The sequence below is a fragment of the Manis pentadactyla genome, chromosome 2 (assembly GCF_030020395.1).
Source record: "Manis pentadactyla isolate mManPen7 chromosome 2, mManPen7.hap1, whole genome shotgun sequence".
Classification (NCBI taxonomy): Eukaryota; Metazoa; Chordata; class Mammalia; order Pholidota; family Manidae; genus Manis; species Manis pentadactyla.
Window position 1 is genome coordinate 190504260 of NC_080020.1, and position 17810 is coordinate 190522069.

Genomic DNA, 17810 nt, shown 5'->3' on the forward strand with positions numbered 1-17810 from the left:
CAAACTATCATAAAAAATGCTTATTTTATTAGCATAAGGCATTTTACTGCCACCTGCCTGTATTAACATATAAAATCTTTGTTGCCCTCCATATGGATGGCAGCTCTTAGATGAGATTTCCTTGTCCAATGTACAATCTGTACAACTGTACATGGTGGTCCCAGGCAGTTTTGGTTTACTGATTAAACACACAGGCTTTGGAGTCCAATATGAATTTCACTCCACCTATGCTACTTACTAGGCTTCTACAGAGAGCGAGCTTTTTTTAAGAATCTCAGAGGTGTGGTTTCTAATCTGGAAAACAGAGCTAATAAAAGTAGGGCTTTTGGGAGATAATGAATATAAAGACATATGGAAATAAGGCTAGGAAATCAATGTATTAAAAAAAAAATTCCCCAAGAAGGAATACTACAGTGAAATCATTTCACTTTAGGGGAGATTCCTCAGCCTCAGCCTGGCAGCTCTCCCTCTCGGGATGAACTACTAAGTCTCCTCTTGCTATTCCCATCCATGCTGAACTCTCCTCTCAGTGAGTGAGAAGCACTCCACATACACTGCTTTCCAATGTCAGTCCCAAGAAAAATGTGATACCCAAGAGGCTATGAGCTAATCAACTACATGAGCGTTCATCCCCCCCTTTCAACTCAGAAACGGCCCTCCCCGTCTTTGCTGCCTCAGCCCCTGCTGCTTCACCTGCTCGAGGCTTTCTTATTGTGGGCCTCCCACTCGTGCTTCCGATTCAGGAAGCCTTCCATCTGGGCTGCAGGCGTCTCCTGGGTTCTGGCCGGTAAGGTGGCGGCACTCTGGGCCGGGAGGGTGGTCTTGGCTTTGCGATCAGAGGTCGGGGAGGGGATGGGGCTGGACTCTTTCGAGCTTGTTCTCTGTTCGGCAGCGCCGTTGACCATTTCACTTGTGTCTGCCATATCTGCCATCTAGGGAGAGCAGAGAGGCCACTCAGCTAGCCTCCTGAGCCACGAGGGCGACCACATACGCTCCGACTCGCACACGTGGCTGTGTATAAATGCCTGGCACAGACTGAGGCAGTACAGTAAAACCATTGCACAGCCCACAAAGCCAGCTGGACACCAGGGACATTAGAAGGTGGGAAGGGATTAATGCCCGCCCATTTTCGGGGCAATGAGAAAAGCGAAATGCCAGGATGAGTTTTACTGCACTCTGCTCTTCTGATCAATTCATTTTCTCTAATATAACTCAGATCATTTCCTCTTATGGTTACTTTAAAACAAAAGGACAACAGTAACAATCACACATATTAAATATGAGAGAGTGGACGTTATACAGCAGCCACCTTACAACCAAGGACGCCATCAGAAGGGCTGGAAGTTTAAGCGAAAGGGCATTCACAAACAGACTGATAGACAACTCTGTCAGAACTACACAGCATTCCCCCAAAGACAAAGAAAGACCTGTGGTTTCTGAAAATGCTCTCTGGCTCTCCTCCCCCACCCCTCAACACATTATCATAAATACATGCAGAAATTAGGACGACAATCATGCATTTCACATCTACCATCCCAGTTAGACTTTGGAACTTAAGAGCTGGAAGGAAATGAGGCAAGTCAACAAACATCAATTTAACCACATCTGCCGAAGTTGTATCGTGAGTGGGTTGTAGTTTGTGTTAAAGGAGCTGGAAAAGCCAATCACAGTCACTCAACACCACACGGCTATTTACCCCCAAACAAAGACAGAACCGGGGCCTTCCCCATCACGTGCTGCTTGATTGCGGTGCCTTGCTGCGCTGAGATGAGAAAGCCCAGCAACAGCCAGGCTCCCAGTGGCTCTGACCCTCCAGGCTGGAGACGTCTTCGGGAGCTGTTCTTCCCAAGCTCATTTATATTGTAACCCTCATGGTTTTTTCGGCTTTGGAAATGCAGTAGGGTCTCGATTCATTATTGTTTTCAGCCTGTGTACCATCAACTGTGTACCATTAACTGTAGCGGCCCCTGGCTGATACACCCAGGGTGTGGGATTAGCGAGTTACTCAAGCTGGGTGTGGCTAACACTTTAGTGGGTTACAGACAACCTGCACCCCTCATACACGGACAAACACAGAGGTGTCAATGGCAACGCTCATTAGATACATCCCCCCACCACTGCTGCCCAGAACCAGAATGACACCAAATTAGCAGCAACAACGTCAAGAGGATCAACAGCAGCCCGGCGGCTGCCACTGCTTCAGCATTCAGGCGTGCCAACTCATGAGCGGGACCTCTCACTGGGTCTTAGCTAAGTGGCTGGGTGGGAGTCCCGGTTTGTATTTTCTCTATACAAACTATCATTAGCATCGGGGTCTACAGTGAGTCTGGAGGCTATGTAATTTTAGGGTGTTTCGAATTGGAACCCTTTACCTACACAGCAATATGGTGAATGCAGTCTGAGGGCAGAAAGGTTTGGGGGAAGGGATGCATGGTGGTTCTCTTAGCCTTGCAAGTGACAGCATATAGACATGTGCTTATGAGCAACAGACTTTTTAAATATTGCTCTTTTTCCTGTCACCTTTAAAGGAGAGATGAGGAGGGAAAATAACCAAAACACCAAGCCTTGAGTCAAAAGAAAGTGAGTGGATTTTAAAGTTGACCAATCTGTTCTAGCGTGAAATCTCAGGAAACTTCTGGTGAGGAGGAAGTGTGAGTTTGTCTAGAAGGGCTGTGCCAGGCTGAGTCCAGGGAGATATGGGGTTAGTGTGTATAGAAACCAGGTTAAAAAAAATTAGTGCTGCAGGTGTGACTGGAAAACAGCTGTAACAGCAATGACCTGGATAGAGGGAAATTTATAGGAAAAAGGCTAGGATTTATAGCACTTGGTTAGACTTAAAGGTAGGTGAAGGCCAGGGAGCCTCTTCTGGGGGAAATTCTGCAGCAAAAATTTTTTTCTTTAGAGTTAGCAGGAAAGAGAAAACCCCAAACCAGTATGCAGACACAATTAATGTTTATGCAAATGAATAACTAGCCAAGAAAACAAGGAAAATAAAAGAACCAAATGAATTTTAATGGACTTGTGCTTAAGCATGCCAACAGACAACACACCACTAGAGACAAACACCAAAAGCAAATCATAGTGCTGTGACCTAACAGTGGGTACATGGGAATGCCCCCCACCCCAGGTTGCTTCTCTTGAGCAATTAGTCCAGAGCGCTTTAGTGGCTGGGCACACCTGAGATAATATCTCAATCAGGAGGTGAACAGAAATGCAATGTGACAACTAGAAGCACAAGAAACACCTGATTGGTTTTCTAAGTGCACGAAGCAGTACTATTTTCAAGTTCATTAACTTGAGTCTCTGCACTGTAACTCAAAAGGATGAAAAGGCTTTTTCCCTTCCAATACAGCTCAATTATTAAAAATTTGTTCTGGCAAGCTACAATTTAAAAATCTACATAAAAATCGGCATGAGAACAAATGCCAAAAACAACATAGCACTCCTTTCCTGCGTGCTTATGTGCTTTTTTTTGTGGGTTTTTTTGGTCTTCTGAATACAAAAGGCATAAAATTGGATATTAGCCCTGATGATACAAAATTTAAACATGTATATGGAAACATCACATATATACATACAGATCAATGACACATGTAATTTGGAGCCAGAAACCAGGTCTGGTCTGGGCTCCCTAACAACCAAAGATGAAGTAGCAGTTTTTGCTAAAATGAATTTTGGTGTGTTTTAAGGCAGAGACCCAATAATGGTGCACACTACCCCCAGGACATAAGCAGCTTGGCATCTATCTATATACCCATCTACAGTCACAAGTAGATAGATATGTACATAGAAAATAAGGAAAAACAAACAAGATGCTATATGATGTTATCCTGACAAAAGAAAAAAAAGACATGCATCATGAAATGAAAAGACAAATTAGACTCAACTCATGGAGAACACATTCAAAACAGGTTTCTGATTCTACTAACATCTAAATATGGCAAATGAGCAAATGACTGTCTCCCAAGGCTTTGATGTAATATAGATTTGGTTTGGTTTTATCTTTATCAGTACCAGGAAATCACCTCTTTCATTAGCTTTTACTCCTAAGGAATAGGATTTCTGTCAAAATATTTTCACTCCCTACTGGTGGTCTGATATATGCCATCCTAAGACTATTTATTAGAGAACTCCACAAAAAAAACATTAAAAAATTTCAAAATGCATCAGAAGATCTGTACGAGACATACAACAGTTTCTGTCTACAGTGATGCTAAAACTATTTCTGAAGCCAGGAGATGTGCAACTGCCCTCCTGGGGGTGGTCCACGAACTACAGTGTTCAAGTAGCCAGAGTGAACCAGAATGGCTTCTGTTCAATTTGTCTGAAAACTTTAAACAGTTTGACACTGATGTCATCAACTAAATGGAGACCCAGAAATCTGGTAAACAGGCTTCTGAAATATCCTGAGAACTGCTTTCACCTGCCATGTCCCACACACCAGAGGTGCCAACAGTGGCCAAACAAGGTGGCACAGTGAGCAGCCAGCACCTTGCTCCTGAAGCCGGCTGTGTTCTCTCTTATAAGTAACCCCAGAATTCTCAACCCAGGACTTGGCAGAAAAAAATAAGAGGAGCTGGTTTATAAAAAGTAAGACATGATCTGAAGGTCTTAAAACGTTTCAGATTCTGTGCCTAAAATTAAAGTTTCCCAAGTAGACCAAACTTCCTTTTTTTGTTTTCAGTAAACAAATACCCTTCATGGAATGCCACACAACTGACTTAGGTTTTCAACTCTGCACTAAAAGTCTCCCTCCTCAAACACCAGTCTTCCCAGTTACTACTAAACGATTGCAGGTCAATAACATCTATAAAGGGGGCTATGTATAGCACAGTACCTCACCTTGTTAGTATAACTGAATATGTCATACCTGTCAGAGTCTAGTTTTCTTCTTCATTTTGCTGTAATCTCAATTAATTTCAATTACTCATGTAAGGCTTTCGCTGTAAAATCTTAATAAGGTAAAAAGCTCACAATAAATAAACAAAAAATAAGTATGTTGCTCTAAGGCATCCATCAGTTAAAAGACTCAAATAAACATGAATTAAATGCAAAACAAATATGAAACCAAGGAAGGCTAGAAAGTAAGTAAAAAACTTTAACACTGTGGGTAATGTAGAAGCCAAAAGGTCAAACCAACAGGATCTGGAAAGAGTGGTTCCTTGACAAATGGTAGTGAACTTCACAGTCCAGACCAAGGCTGGTCACTGGCTGTCCTTCTGCTATTAAAGTTTTTGTAGTTTTGGTAGGTTTGAGAGCGGTAACTAACCCGTGGCGATCCCTGTTCAGCTGGCAAACCATTCTGGGAAACTTGCTCTCCTTTTGAAGAATCCCTGTTAGGCAAAGAAGGAAAAGAAGACAGAGAAGGGAAGGGGAAGGGAATTAGAGGAGGAGGACAGTAAGAGAGAAGGGGGAGAACAAAAGTGGGTTTCAAAATAGGTTTTTATTTATATTTCTCAGAAAAACATAAACAATTCTCTTCAACATAATATAATTTTTTTCCAAGTATTTCACTCTACATAGAGTGAAGACTAAAGTATGCTCCCCTGCCCCCCACCAAAGGCAGCAATAATTACTCTGATCACAGCAAAACAACTAGCCTTTCAGAAACAGAAAATAATTTGCCCTTCATGTGAAGTTACCAAGAACTTTCAAAAATCAACACCCAGTCACTGGCCTGACATGTTGGTGGTTCTTAATCATATGGATATTATATGGCAACTTAATCATCTGAGAATTCTGAGTGACAGCGTTGCGGGTGCCTCAGCACAAATGCAGTAGAGAGAGTGCCATCTACATACCACTTCTGCCTCCTACATAAGTTTCACTGTGGGCAAGTCAGTGTTCTCAAATGCTCTCCAGCGCTGACTATACAGATTCTAAACATTCTACAGAAATAATTAACAGGAAGGGCACATGTGGTTAAGTCTAATGTAGCACAGGCTTAGAAAAGATGCTCCCTAAACCTCACTTGCCACTAAAGCTAAGATTCAGCAAAGCGAGCTGCCCGGGACTCACCACTGCTGCTGGGACTCGGTCTCCTCAGAAACCTTCGTGCTTGGCTCGGGAGACGGTGGCCGCCTCTTCCTCTCCTCTTCCTCTTGCTGTCTGCGCACTTCCAGTAACTCCAACTGAGGGAGAACATGGTGATGTTCAGCAGAGCCCCAAACTCTGCCTGTTTTAAGGAAAGAGTTCTAGATGAACCCAGAAAGCCCTCCTGTCTGAGTTTTCTACATGGACCACACTGGACAACCAGAAGCTCTAACATCCTAAGCAAAACAGTATTAAAGTCATATGCAGTACAATCCCAAACTACAGGAAACAGAGGTCTGAGTGATGAAACAGGTCTGTTCCATGGGCTGGCAGATCCCTGCGAACTATTTCTGTGTCCCCCAGGGTGCCGGCTTTAATTTCTACATGAACTATGCAGCTCTCAGCTTAGCTTAGAAAGTACCTGAGCCTGAGGGCCAATGCTGTACTTCCGTCAGAGCTCAAACACCACTGAGACCTGCAATAATTCTCAAGGAGGCATCTTGTGCTGCAGTAGGGATTCATGTTCAACCAAAACCCAAACAACACATTAAAAAAGTCAGAGAACAGTCTCATTGAAAGCAAGCCAATTCATGAGCAATATGCATGCACCAAAAGTATCCCATTATTCCATTTTATCACAAAAGTAAGTATACAGGTATATTTAAATCCCCAGAATTGCAAAAGTTGGGAAGAACACCATTTGTGTATACCATAAAGACTCAGCTTTCTACCAGGAGTGCAAATCTTGGGAAAGAAAATACCAGTGAAGAAGCCCCATTCTAGGGCCTTTATGTTGGCAGAAGAAATTATCAGGAATAGGGAGACCTTTCAGTGGTCTAGGATAAACTTGCTATTTAACAGGAAACTTAATTCTGAAATTCTAAAGAGAATTATAAGGCTATGCTCCCTAGAAACCAAAGCTTCTATGAGATACAAGAAGAAAAGCAGATCAAAAGAGAAAAGCAAACCCCATTAATCAATTCCCAGGCAAAAGGCTATTGTAAGTGATCATAAATCTAGGTGCCCCTGAAGTGAACTAGTAGCCCTCAACAGTCTCCCCAGGTCTTATACCCAGAGAGCCACCAATTTCAGGAAGGTCCTTACTGCTTTTAAAAACAGAGCAATAATGGGAATTCCCCGGTCTAGGAGGTGAGCAGGAAGAGGAAGCTGCCCATGAGAACTAACAAGCAAACCCCACCATCCAGCAGCCACTTACTGTTGTCAGCCTCTCCAGGGCAGAGAACCTCTCATCCCAGGTTGCTGCAGACTTTTCAAAAGCCTCATGGCGCTTGATGAGCTTCTCCACCTCGTCCACGCTCTGGCCTATTTCTCGGCTGGATAGGTATGGCTCCTGTCCCAGCAGCCAGGCCTCGGCCACACTGGCATCCCTTGAGAACTGATGGACCTCCAAAACTGCAGAAGGTACCAAGAGTGAGTATGGACAAGAGGACTTGGCAGCCGGAGGTGGTGCTGCCTTCTGGTGGCAGCTGCCTGCACAACCAGTTTACAGGCGAGATGAGTACTGTCCAACTCAAATGCAATGTGAGCTCCATGCGCAGCTTTTCTAGTAGCTACCTTAAGGTTTAACAGGTGGCAGTAATTTCAAGAGTGTATTTCAGACAATCTGACATATCAAACGGTTATTTCAACATGCAACCAGCATAAAAAATTTAACATGTTATTTTTTTTTCTTTGAAATCCAATATGTATTTCATCCTTATAGTACACCTCAATTTGGACCAGTCATATTTCAGGTTCTCAAGAGCCATGTGTGGACAGTGGCTAGTGTAGTGGACAGCGCAGGACTCAAAGGAATACTCCGTTTACTCTGCCCTACTTCACTGAGGTAAGCCTCAGAGCCCTGCAGGAATTCACAGTCTACATGCAACTGGACTATGCTGATGGAGCAGGCATTCACAAATCACCCTTTTTGGGGTGGCAGTTGTTCTTTTTGGGGGCTGAGATAAGAGAAGGATATGAGGAGCATTATAGAAAGTGGGAACAATTCGGGCTAAGGCACAACTTTCACTGCAGTTATGGGAAGGCAGGCAAAAACTCAGCCTCATACTATAGCCAGCATTAATTTTCATTACATCTCGAGAAGCAAGGCTTGGGACCATTCAGGTAAGAAACTGACTGCAGGCAGCATCATTGTCCCCAGAGGTTGCCAGTCAACTCTTTTTATCCCTCCTGGCATCCCCCAGCACAGCCACAGGGAGAAGATGCCATACTAGGGCTCTGTCGCCTATCGTGCATGCCCAGCATACATACAGCCTGGTGTCTAGTTCACAGCAGAATGTTAGCATGGGTTTTGCTGAAATCAACTTAACCCTAGCAATTCTCAAAATTTACAGACCAAATCCTGATCCAAAGAATGGTCAAAAGTGGGATTTCTTTTTTAAAAGAGGGCCCAGGGCCCAAAAGGGTGAGGTGCCTTCATACCTTTTAGAAAAAGCCCCTTAGATTCCGCTTCTAGTAAGCAGCCTTGGTGTGTGAGAATGAGGTTATAATATGGATGACAAAGCCTAGAGCCCCAAACACAGAAAGGCAAGGTAGCAAATAATGTTTGAGTTGAGCTGCCTTCTGTATTCATACCCACACATTCCTTTATAAAGTGAAATTAAAAATAGAATCTACTCCGAAGGTCACTCTGGGGAATACAAAAAAGATATGTAACACTTAGAATAATTTCCAGAACCCTTACAGTTGCTAACTTATATTACGCTATCAATCTTCAACTACGAGCACCGAATGTAAGCCCTAACTGGCCAACTTCCACCTTCTTGACTCTACAGAAACAATTCTTCTTAAAGGTAATAGGCGGAGGTGGGGTGGAAAGTAGGGGGTGCTTCTGTCTGTATTCTCCCAGAAAGACACTGAATTCTGTCATTCCTGTGATGTTCATAAAGAACACTCAAACCCCACCTAAAACATGAGATCAATTATGGAGTGGAAAATTATGAATATGCCACAGGTAACTACTTAAAAATACTTAGCATGAAGTGGTGAAATAGGGCATTAAAACAGGACTTAGCACTCCAAAAATCATTGAGTGATAATATCACATCAAATCAATTAGAGCATGAAAATGAACTCTAAAAGAACATAAAGATTAAGTATGTCCTTACTCAGTCTTAACCATTCCCATCGGTCTTCCCACTTGTCAATCATTTCTTTTCTCTTTTCTGTCAACTGTAGTAACTTTTCCTTGATCTGTGAGAAAACAAAGACCACAGGGACATGTTAATAGAATGTAACACATCTCCTAGTTTTCCTCTTGGTGGGCACTTCATGTATGAAAAATACATTTGCTGTAGAGATCACCACTAGGCTGGAAAATATCTAAGGACTGCTCAGTCCATCTTTGTACTGGGAGGAGAGAGAAAAGCATGGCAATGTCCCTTCCAGAAGGGGCTGAGAGTGGGGGTAGGCTCTACCCAAAGCTGCTTTGTCATGAGGGGGTCAACAATGCACTTCCCTCCCAACTCTGGGACTGCCTATGACATACACACTCAGGAAGAAAGGCATAGCGAGAGGTGCAAAGCCCTGATTCTCTGAGAAAACACCCATTCCCTTAAAGGGGGACATCATTAAATCATTCACCTCTTTATTACCATCATCCTAACCTGAATTGGCAACTATTAAAGAGCCAACTGACCTAGGGTACACGCCATGGAGAGGGATGAAGGCAGGGACAGTGCTGATGGAGGAAGTGTGGGGGACGAAACTTCAACCTGGGGCTCTCAAAAATTGTCTTCCGTGCCAGATTTATTTACTGGCTCTGTGCCTAGTCTTACGTAATTGTCTTACTCTAAACACACAGGAAAGCAGCATAGTTTTTAAATGTAAGTATATATGAATGTCAATATATATTTCTATGTGCATGTACACACAAAGATACTCACAAAATAAAGTCGTTTTACATGTTACCTGCTCCTGCTCACCCTAAAGCTCCAGAGCAAAGTGATGTCTCACCTCCTCAGATGCATAGTGCTTTCTTGCCAGCAGTGATTTCCCAAGTTCAATGCAGGTTGTGAAACTGTCATTACGAGCATCAATTTCAGCCTTGATACCTTGATGATTATTCATTAGTAGTTCAACAGATGATACATCCCTAAAATTAGACAAAAATACCTCCTTTAGGAGAAAAAGCCTTTCAAATGTTTAGGTTTCAAAACATGTAATTAATTTCAAGGAAACTGCTTAACAGCACAATTTGCCTCTCGGGTCTGATTTATTGTCTGAGCTCAGGCTGTCACTAGGGCTTAATGCCTGATGACACTGTAAATCAGGACCAGCTTTGCAGCCTAATGTTTAGGATAAAGCTATGCTCATTGTGTGTGAACCTGAACAACTCAAAATGGCTGGTAGGCAGGTGCCAAAGAAGCCACTGCATTTCTGTTCGAATTTTACTTTGAAATGCAATTCAGACTCTTTTCAAGAAAGTAGAGACGCAGGTGTCCGCACTGTTCCCCAACGAGTCAGGAGCCAAAGGTTCAGGATGTGTTTTCCAAAGAGCAGCTGACATCGCTCCTTATTCAGATGTGAAGAGGCACACAGGGTGGGAACCAACTTGGAAATCAAGGGCTGGAAGAGCTGTGGGAGCTCCTCATGGGTAAAGACCTACAGACTGACAGGTCCCGATCCAGGAAACACATTTGCTTCTCATATATGTAGTAATGACAGTATTTCTTCTCTCAGGGCACAGCTCGTTTCTCCGTCACAGTGGGGGCTGGAGCCAGCGGGGTGACTAGAGGCTGTGTGTGTGCCTGCTTGTTCATCTATTAGCTTCCCTTCACTACTTCACATGAAATACAGCCAGAGAAGATACAGAACAAACACTAGGTAACAGTCTTAAGATGCTATTAAAACAGGTAGCTGATATTAAGAAACACCTATAGTAGTGTATATGAAAAGGGATAGGGTCGTTTTGGATCTGAAGGACCTAATGCATATGCAAAAAGAACTCAGAAAAACCATCTTGTTCCAAAAAGAAGGTAGAGATAGACATGCCAAAGGCACATGGATGCATGAAGCATGAGGTCCGCAGACAGGGCAGGAAGGCCTGGTGACCATGGAACCCAGGAGCTGGGGTGGGGGGCGGGTGCAGAAATGAGGAGGTCTCAGCAGGGCTTAACAATCCTGGGCTCCTCATTCCGGGACAACAGAAGCAGAGGTGGCCCCCAAAACTCCCACCGCCCCAGCTCTGCCCTCACAACTCTCAGGCAAGGCCCCAGGTTCTCTCTGGATCTAAAAATTAACTGGGGTCAGTTAGCCAGATATCCTCATGCCCAGGAGGCCAAGAGTTTTACCTTGGCTTCTCCTGGGCTTCGATCTGCCGGATGACATCCTCCATCCACAGCATGAGGTCGCGCACCATGCTGAAGAAGCGGAACTTGTCCCCAGTGTCCACAAGCCTCACCCTGCGGCCCTCACAGGCATCCAGCAGGGCCTTCCAGGCTTCTAGGACTTCGTTCTCCCGCTTCTGGATGTCATCGGCCTTGTCACCCGCGTAGGCTGCCTGGAGGCGGGCTGCATCTTCCTGCAGCTGCCTCACCTGCCAGGCCAGAGGGGAGACAAGCCAGGTCAGATGGCGGGGGCCTTCTCCCACCACCCCACCACGGCCTCCACACGCGCCACTCATGGCTCTGCTTGTGCATGAAGGGGAGCACCAAGCCAAAATGGGGCCCCCGCCCCCCGAGAGGCTCACAATCTCACTGGGGAGATTCAAGTCAGAGAAACCAGAGTTTACTATAAATGCACTGAATGACATTATAAGTTCTGCATGAATGACAAGACAAACGAAATGCCACAGGAATGCAGGCAGCAGACCTCGTCAGGTCCCCTGGAGGTGACTATTTAAGATGGCACAACAAAACACATGGTACATATCCTGATGTATTAAAGAATGAACAGCCAATCAGCTCCTGCAGGCTACAGAAAATGTTTTAGCCATGAATGAGAAACTGCTGTGAATAACTCATTTTGGAACACCTTTTCCATTGCTATGTGATATATATGTCCCCTCTAAGAGCTCTCACAGTGGGACACTTCAACTTGAAAAACATAAAAATGCAGCACTAATGGAGATACAAAAACTGATTGATGTCAAAGTAAGTGAAATTCTAACTAGCCATATTTCAACAAAAACTTTGCAGAACAGGAAATGTACATGGGTCTTATGAAAAGATGCTACAAGGATATACTGTAATTTATTATATTAGTTGGCAAAAACTCAAGTTTGATGATTTACCTGCCAGTGAGCCAATTTGTTGTTGAAAGGACAGTAAGTTACAGCTGAAAGGATAAGGCACACACAGCACCCATCAAAATTACAGGTGCATGTACCTTTTGATACTGCGATTGGAAGCCCTTACAATGAATGCACGGTCGGCCCTTTTAAATTCTGCTTCATGCAGACCCCCAGCTGCTCCATATATTTCAAATATTTTCTCAATACCTTCTACCCCCACCTTGGTGGAAAAACTGAAGCCACCTGATCTGAACAGAGCCCCAGCTGTGATCTGAAAGCCTCTAGAAGGGGAAAATTAAGGGGAAGTGAGAAGACAATGGCAGTAAAGGTGGCCCCCCCAGAGCACACCAAATAATGGCAAGGCTCTCGCACTAGATCGGGGTCAGCCCAAGTCAGATCTGCCTGTTTTTCTAAATACAGAGGCAGTGGTACACAGCCATGCCCCTTCATTTTCATGTCTATGGCTGCTTTATGCTACAATGGTAGAGCTGAATAGTTTCAACAGGGACCGTATTTCTCCCCAAGCCACAAATATTTATTACCTGGGCTTCTACAGATGTTTGCCGGCCCTGGCACTACACTATCAGTGTGCTCCTAGTGGACAAAAACAAAACCCCTCATGTATTCAGAGCTGGCATCTTAAATAAAACTGAATTCTTCTCTAGGGTCATGAAATTTAGGGGAAAAAACATTGTTTTTCATCTCAAAGACAGTAAGATTAAACAAGAAACTGTACAGAGACGAGAGAGCAAACCAGGGAGGCATTATACCAGATTCTTACCATTATAATGCAATCACTTTGTCAAACATCTTTTACATAGTCTTAGTGTTAGCCTTTTTATAGTGGGGGGCATGAAGACCAGGCATATTAAAAACCTAAGAATCTTGTTTTTCCTCTTTCTGGATATAAAACTAAGACCCTGGTTGATGGAAAATAGTAATAAGGTATTGTTTTGGAAATTATTCTGGATAGATACGCTAACATAATGGAAATTCTTGTTGAAAGGTAACTTGCAAATGCTTGTGTGTGCATCTGGTTTATTTACTTGAATCATGGGGATGTTCATCTAACCATGTCTGCAAACACGGCAAACTTAGATGGTGAGTTCTGAGGTCTCCCAGATGCAGACCCGCGGCAAGGTGCCTGTGCGCATGCATACGTGTGCATTTGATTTGGACAATTCTCTGAGCAATGTTTTGAGGAGCCAAGGAATGGAGATCCTCAGAGATGCCTTAAGGTGCTGTATGGAAAGAAAACATCCCCCACAATCCCTGGGTAGGTCCCCCACCCACCTGAGTGCCCAGGGCCTGGATGTCGTGCTCAAATGTGGTGTGCATTCTCTGTAAGGTCTCAACGGTGTTCTGATCTCTCCCAAGCTCCTCGGGGAGCTTCTTGTGTTTGTCCTGTATGCGCCCAAAGATCTCCTTGGCGTCATGGTAAAACTTATGCAGTTCATAGGAGGCAGCAAGAATCTGTGTTCTCGTGTCAATGAGCTCCAGGAGGTCAGCCCAGGCTTCATTGAGCCCGTCCTTCCACTCAGCGATGGTGGCGGCATCCGAATGTCCAGAGTTGATGAGTTCATCTGCCATGTGATTGACCGTGTCCACACGCTCCTGTCCAATGTTCCCTGTGTCTCGGGCAAATTCCCGGAATCGTTCTTGTAACATCTGAAACAGGGATGTGCATAAAGAAATTAGTGAGACTAGTGTGAACATTATTTTTTGACCACATGAATGAGTGATATGTGTGACCTAGCGACAGAGAGTAGCTTTAAACCTCTTATCAATCAGGCTTCCTTCTTACTTGGTGTAGCAAAGTAAGATGTTGGCTCCATCTCCTTTTACTACTGGAGGAGAGGGCAGAGAGGGGTTAAACAACGTAGTCAAAGTCGCCTGGTGATAAAAACGCGAAGCTGAAACTAAACCGCATGACCTTTGATTTGATTCCAGGGTGTCTGGTCTGTTCACAGACAAGGAATGCAAATGGCCCTCCGCACACCTCGCTCATTGCAGCCATCTATGCTCTGCCCAGAGTACTTGCCGTGACATGCTCGTAGTCCTGCCCCAACTCATGCGACCCTGCGACCACCTCCCTCTCGGCGATCCACTGCTCCAGGTCATCCACCTCTCGATTGAGCTGGAACAGCCTGTGCCTCTCGTCCAGCTTGCCTCTCCTCTCTTCAGCAAGGTCCTTCAGACCAGCGTACAGCTTATCCACTTTGGACTGCCGCATGCTGATGCGCTCACTGAAAAAGAGGGGGCGGGGGCAAACAGAGGACCTTAAGTGTCATAATTTCTTCAGGGAGAAAACAAATGAGGTAAAATGTCAAGAGCATATGTATGTAAAAATTTCTTGAAGGAAACTTCTGGTTAACCTCTTTAGCCTTCAAAGTAAAACCCTAAAATTTGACCTCAACTTCAAGTAATGAAGAGCCAACATGTAAACTGAATAGTAACTGAGGCAGAGGGCCACCCTGACTCTGGTGGTGGAGGGAGGGGAGCCCTACCTCTGTACGGCTGGCTCTGTAGGTCAGGATTTCCTCTGATGTTAAATGTCAATGCAAAACCCAGGAGTGTTCTCCCTTTCTCAGATACCAGGCTGCCAAAGAGACACATGACATCCCTGTCTGGTGCACACCATGACCTCCTCCAGGCCACGTGCTCCCTGCCAGGAGCACAGCCCTCACTGCTCCTGCTCCGTGGGTTGGGGAAAGCTGCAGCCCCTCCCTCCAACTTCTCCACAGGAGGCCTCTCTTGTAGGAAGGCAAGGACTGGTTGATGCCCCTCCCTAGAGACTAGGAAGGCCCCTTGCCTGGGAACCCTGATGATGAACACCCAAAGGCCCACCTCCACACACAGCCACCAACCTCACCTCCGGCTTGCCCTGGTCAGTGCACAGACACAATCTGCTGACTTTCTGAGTCACAACTGGCAGGTACACAGAAGGCTTCAAATGACCACCATGAAGTTAATGTGTGAGCCTGGCATACAGTCAGGGAGTACCATACCTACATTTTTTTCCTCTAATTCCTGAGGCATTTAAAGGACTTGATGTATAAAGAGTTAGAAGCTGTATCATTTTGTTCTTGGGAGCCCTTTTTTTGATAGGCCTATGTATTGTCTATCATTCCTCTTAAATCTAGTAACTACTTCCCTAAACTGGTTAACTTTTCGACCCAAAGGTAAGTGGCTTTGATAACCAGTATCTGTGCAAGTCCATCTACACTTTCGATTCCTGACACCAGTAACCTTTCAATGTGGCCTTCGCTAATAGGAGATAGTTAACCCACAAGAGCCATTTCCTAATACAACAGTTTTTACTTTTCCTAGCCCGCACAGGACTACTGGGTCTTTTTAAAAGAGTGCTTCCCGAAGACCTACATTACCATTTACTCAAGACAGATGCCATGATCATCTTTTGCATGGGTCAGAATAAGAGGCCCTTGATGGGAGCAAATGACAGGCTGGCCTCATTTGTACAAAACGGCACCCACCTTTCAGGATGGCCATCAGCCACCAGGGCCCGGCTGGTCTGAGAGAGCTGGTGCACTGTCTCCGCATAGTCCTCCACAGCTTGTTCCAGAATCTGGTGCTTCTTCAGCATGGAGACGGCGCTCTGCTCATCCTGGAAAGAGGGGACTGTCACAGCTGCGGCACCCCCTCTGAGCCAAGGTCTCCTTGGAGGGGACCAGCTGGCTGCACGGTGGGGCAGGGGCAAGAATCATCAGGAAGAGAAAACCCACAAACGTGCGATATGGGCAGTGTTGTGAAGCATTTCCAGAGAATCAGTTCGGACTGGACTGGGACCTCTGGAAGACGAGCACAGGGCTAACACAGCACGACCAGACCTGCCTGAGGAATGAGGCAAAGCCAGGAAACCAATCCCCTGGCTGGCTCAAGCCCTCGGTCTAACTGGTGGGTAAATAACAGCATTCTAGAACCTTGAAATACTTTCAAATTGTCTCAAAACATCTTGTAAAGGTTATTAGCTAGAGAGAACAAGAAAGATTCTGATACATATCTATTAAAAAAGAAAAAAAAAAGGCAGGATGGATGAACCCAGGCTTAATGGCATACCAGGATTCACATAAGACAATTGCATGTCGTGGGGAAATAGCCAGATTCTGGTCACCTTCGGGCGCTCTCATGCCCCCGTGACACTTAAACGCAACAGTGAAATGTTTCAAAGCCACAGCCACCAGCAGAAACAAGGTTGGGGTCTGAGTCTGAGCCTCCCTGGGGGCAGTAATGAGACTCTGCTTCCTTCCGGGGAGGGCCAGAACCCTCTCTCACCTTGGCCTTCTCCTCAGACATCATGTACAGCTCCTGCTCGCTCATCCACGCCTCGGCCTCAGCCGCATCGAAGTAGTACTGCTGGGCCCTGTGCGCCTCCTCCAGCCGCCTGTGGCGCCTCTCTGTCTCCTCGATGAGGAGGCCCCACAGCTGCTTCAGGTCAGCGAGCCTCTGCCGGATAGCCTCGGCACTGAGGCTGCTGCTGTCAGTGACGATGTTTTGGCTCCTCTCAAAGATGTCATCGATACGAGGCTGGTGCCCCTGGATTTCTTTCTGGAGGGTCTGTGAGTGTGGGGAACACACAAAAGTCTTACTCACCTCCAACACCAGGCTGTTTCATGAGGGCCAAGGGGAAACCACAAGCCTTCACAAGTCTCTCCCATTCCCTGCCTTGTAATATGGAGCAGCTGTGTATCAGACTGAGCTAGCCCAAGCAGAAACACTTACCTGATTTTTCTTTATTAACAGCTGCACAGTCTGGAGGTTGTGGCCATGATCCGTGGAAGTTGCCAAAGGCATCCTCTCTCCAACCCACAACTGCAAAGAATTGTGAACAGGTGGTCAGGACCACTCGGAGAGAACAAATATCTGACGCAAACATGTGCAGCCAGGAGGCCAGCCTGAGAGGGTGTGCTCAGTGCTGTGAGGAAGGGCTGCCTGGGGAGCAAGCCTATCTCCCATACAGGGTGGGGGCTAGTAGTCTAGGCTGTACTTCATCCTTAATTCTGCACTTGTCCTGAGTCCTCATTCTTTATTTTTGTAACTACTATTCTAGGAGCAATCAAACTCCAGGTATCTTCTAGAAAACAAGACAGAAAAATGGCGTTATATCTTGTATGAATACCCAAGAACATGGGCTTTGATAACTCAGCTCACTAACATGGCCCAAGTTGAGTGCAACAGAGAAGTGAGACATGGGATCTGGGCAGGACAGGCATGGAGGTTTACAGAAAAGCAACTTGTGCAGCAAGGGTCTACTCACAATCTCGTCCTCCACATCCCTGTTGAACTGATGGATTTCTTTGGAGGCCAGCAGGTTATGCTTCCTTTCGTTCAAGGGCTCTAGCAACTCGGTGAACTTGGTCTGCACGGTGAGGCGCTTGCTGTCCACCTCGTCGGTGCTTTTCCCCTCCTGACTCAGGGCCTGGGCCTGGCTCTGGAGCTCTTCAATCTCTTTCTTCCGAACTTCCATCTGATTCTCCAGCATCTGAGGGCATAAAGTAGAGCAACA

The 17810-nt window shown here is 45.4% G+C and overlaps 1 protein-coding gene across 4 annotated transcripts in view; it reads right to left on the bottom strand.

The window, feature by feature from the left end:
- Window positions 1-17810, bottom strand: part of SPTBN1 (spectrin beta, non-erythrocytic 1) — a 198414-nt gene that overhangs the window by 4674 nt on the left and 175930 nt on the right. For all 4 annotated transcript variants that reach the window (XM_036925942.2, XM_036925943.2, XM_036925944.2 and 1 more), the window contains 13 exons: window positions 17562-17786; window positions 17027-17116; window positions 16580-16861; window positions 15781-15911; window positions 14328-14532; window positions 13580-13954; window positions 11346-11590; window positions 10009-10147; window positions 9162-9246; window positions 7250-7446; window positions 6019-6131; window positions 5270-5333; window positions 694-932 (listed from right to left, as the gene is read on the bottom strand). In XM_036925942.2, coding sequence (XP_036781837.1) covers window positions 694-932; window positions 5270-5333; window positions 6019-6131; window positions 7250-7446; window positions 9162-9246; window positions 10009-10147; window positions 11346-11590; window positions 13580-13954; window positions 14328-14532; window positions 15781-15911; window positions 16580-16861; window positions 17027-17116; window positions 17562-17786 — 2390 coding nt within the window. The remainder of the gene's footprint in view (window positions 1-693; window positions 933-5269; window positions 5334-6018; window positions 6132-7249; window positions 7447-9161; window positions 9247-10008; window positions 10148-11345; window positions 11591-13579; window positions 13955-14327; window positions 14533-15780; window positions 15912-16579; window positions 16862-17026; window positions 17117-17561; window positions 17787-17810) is intronic.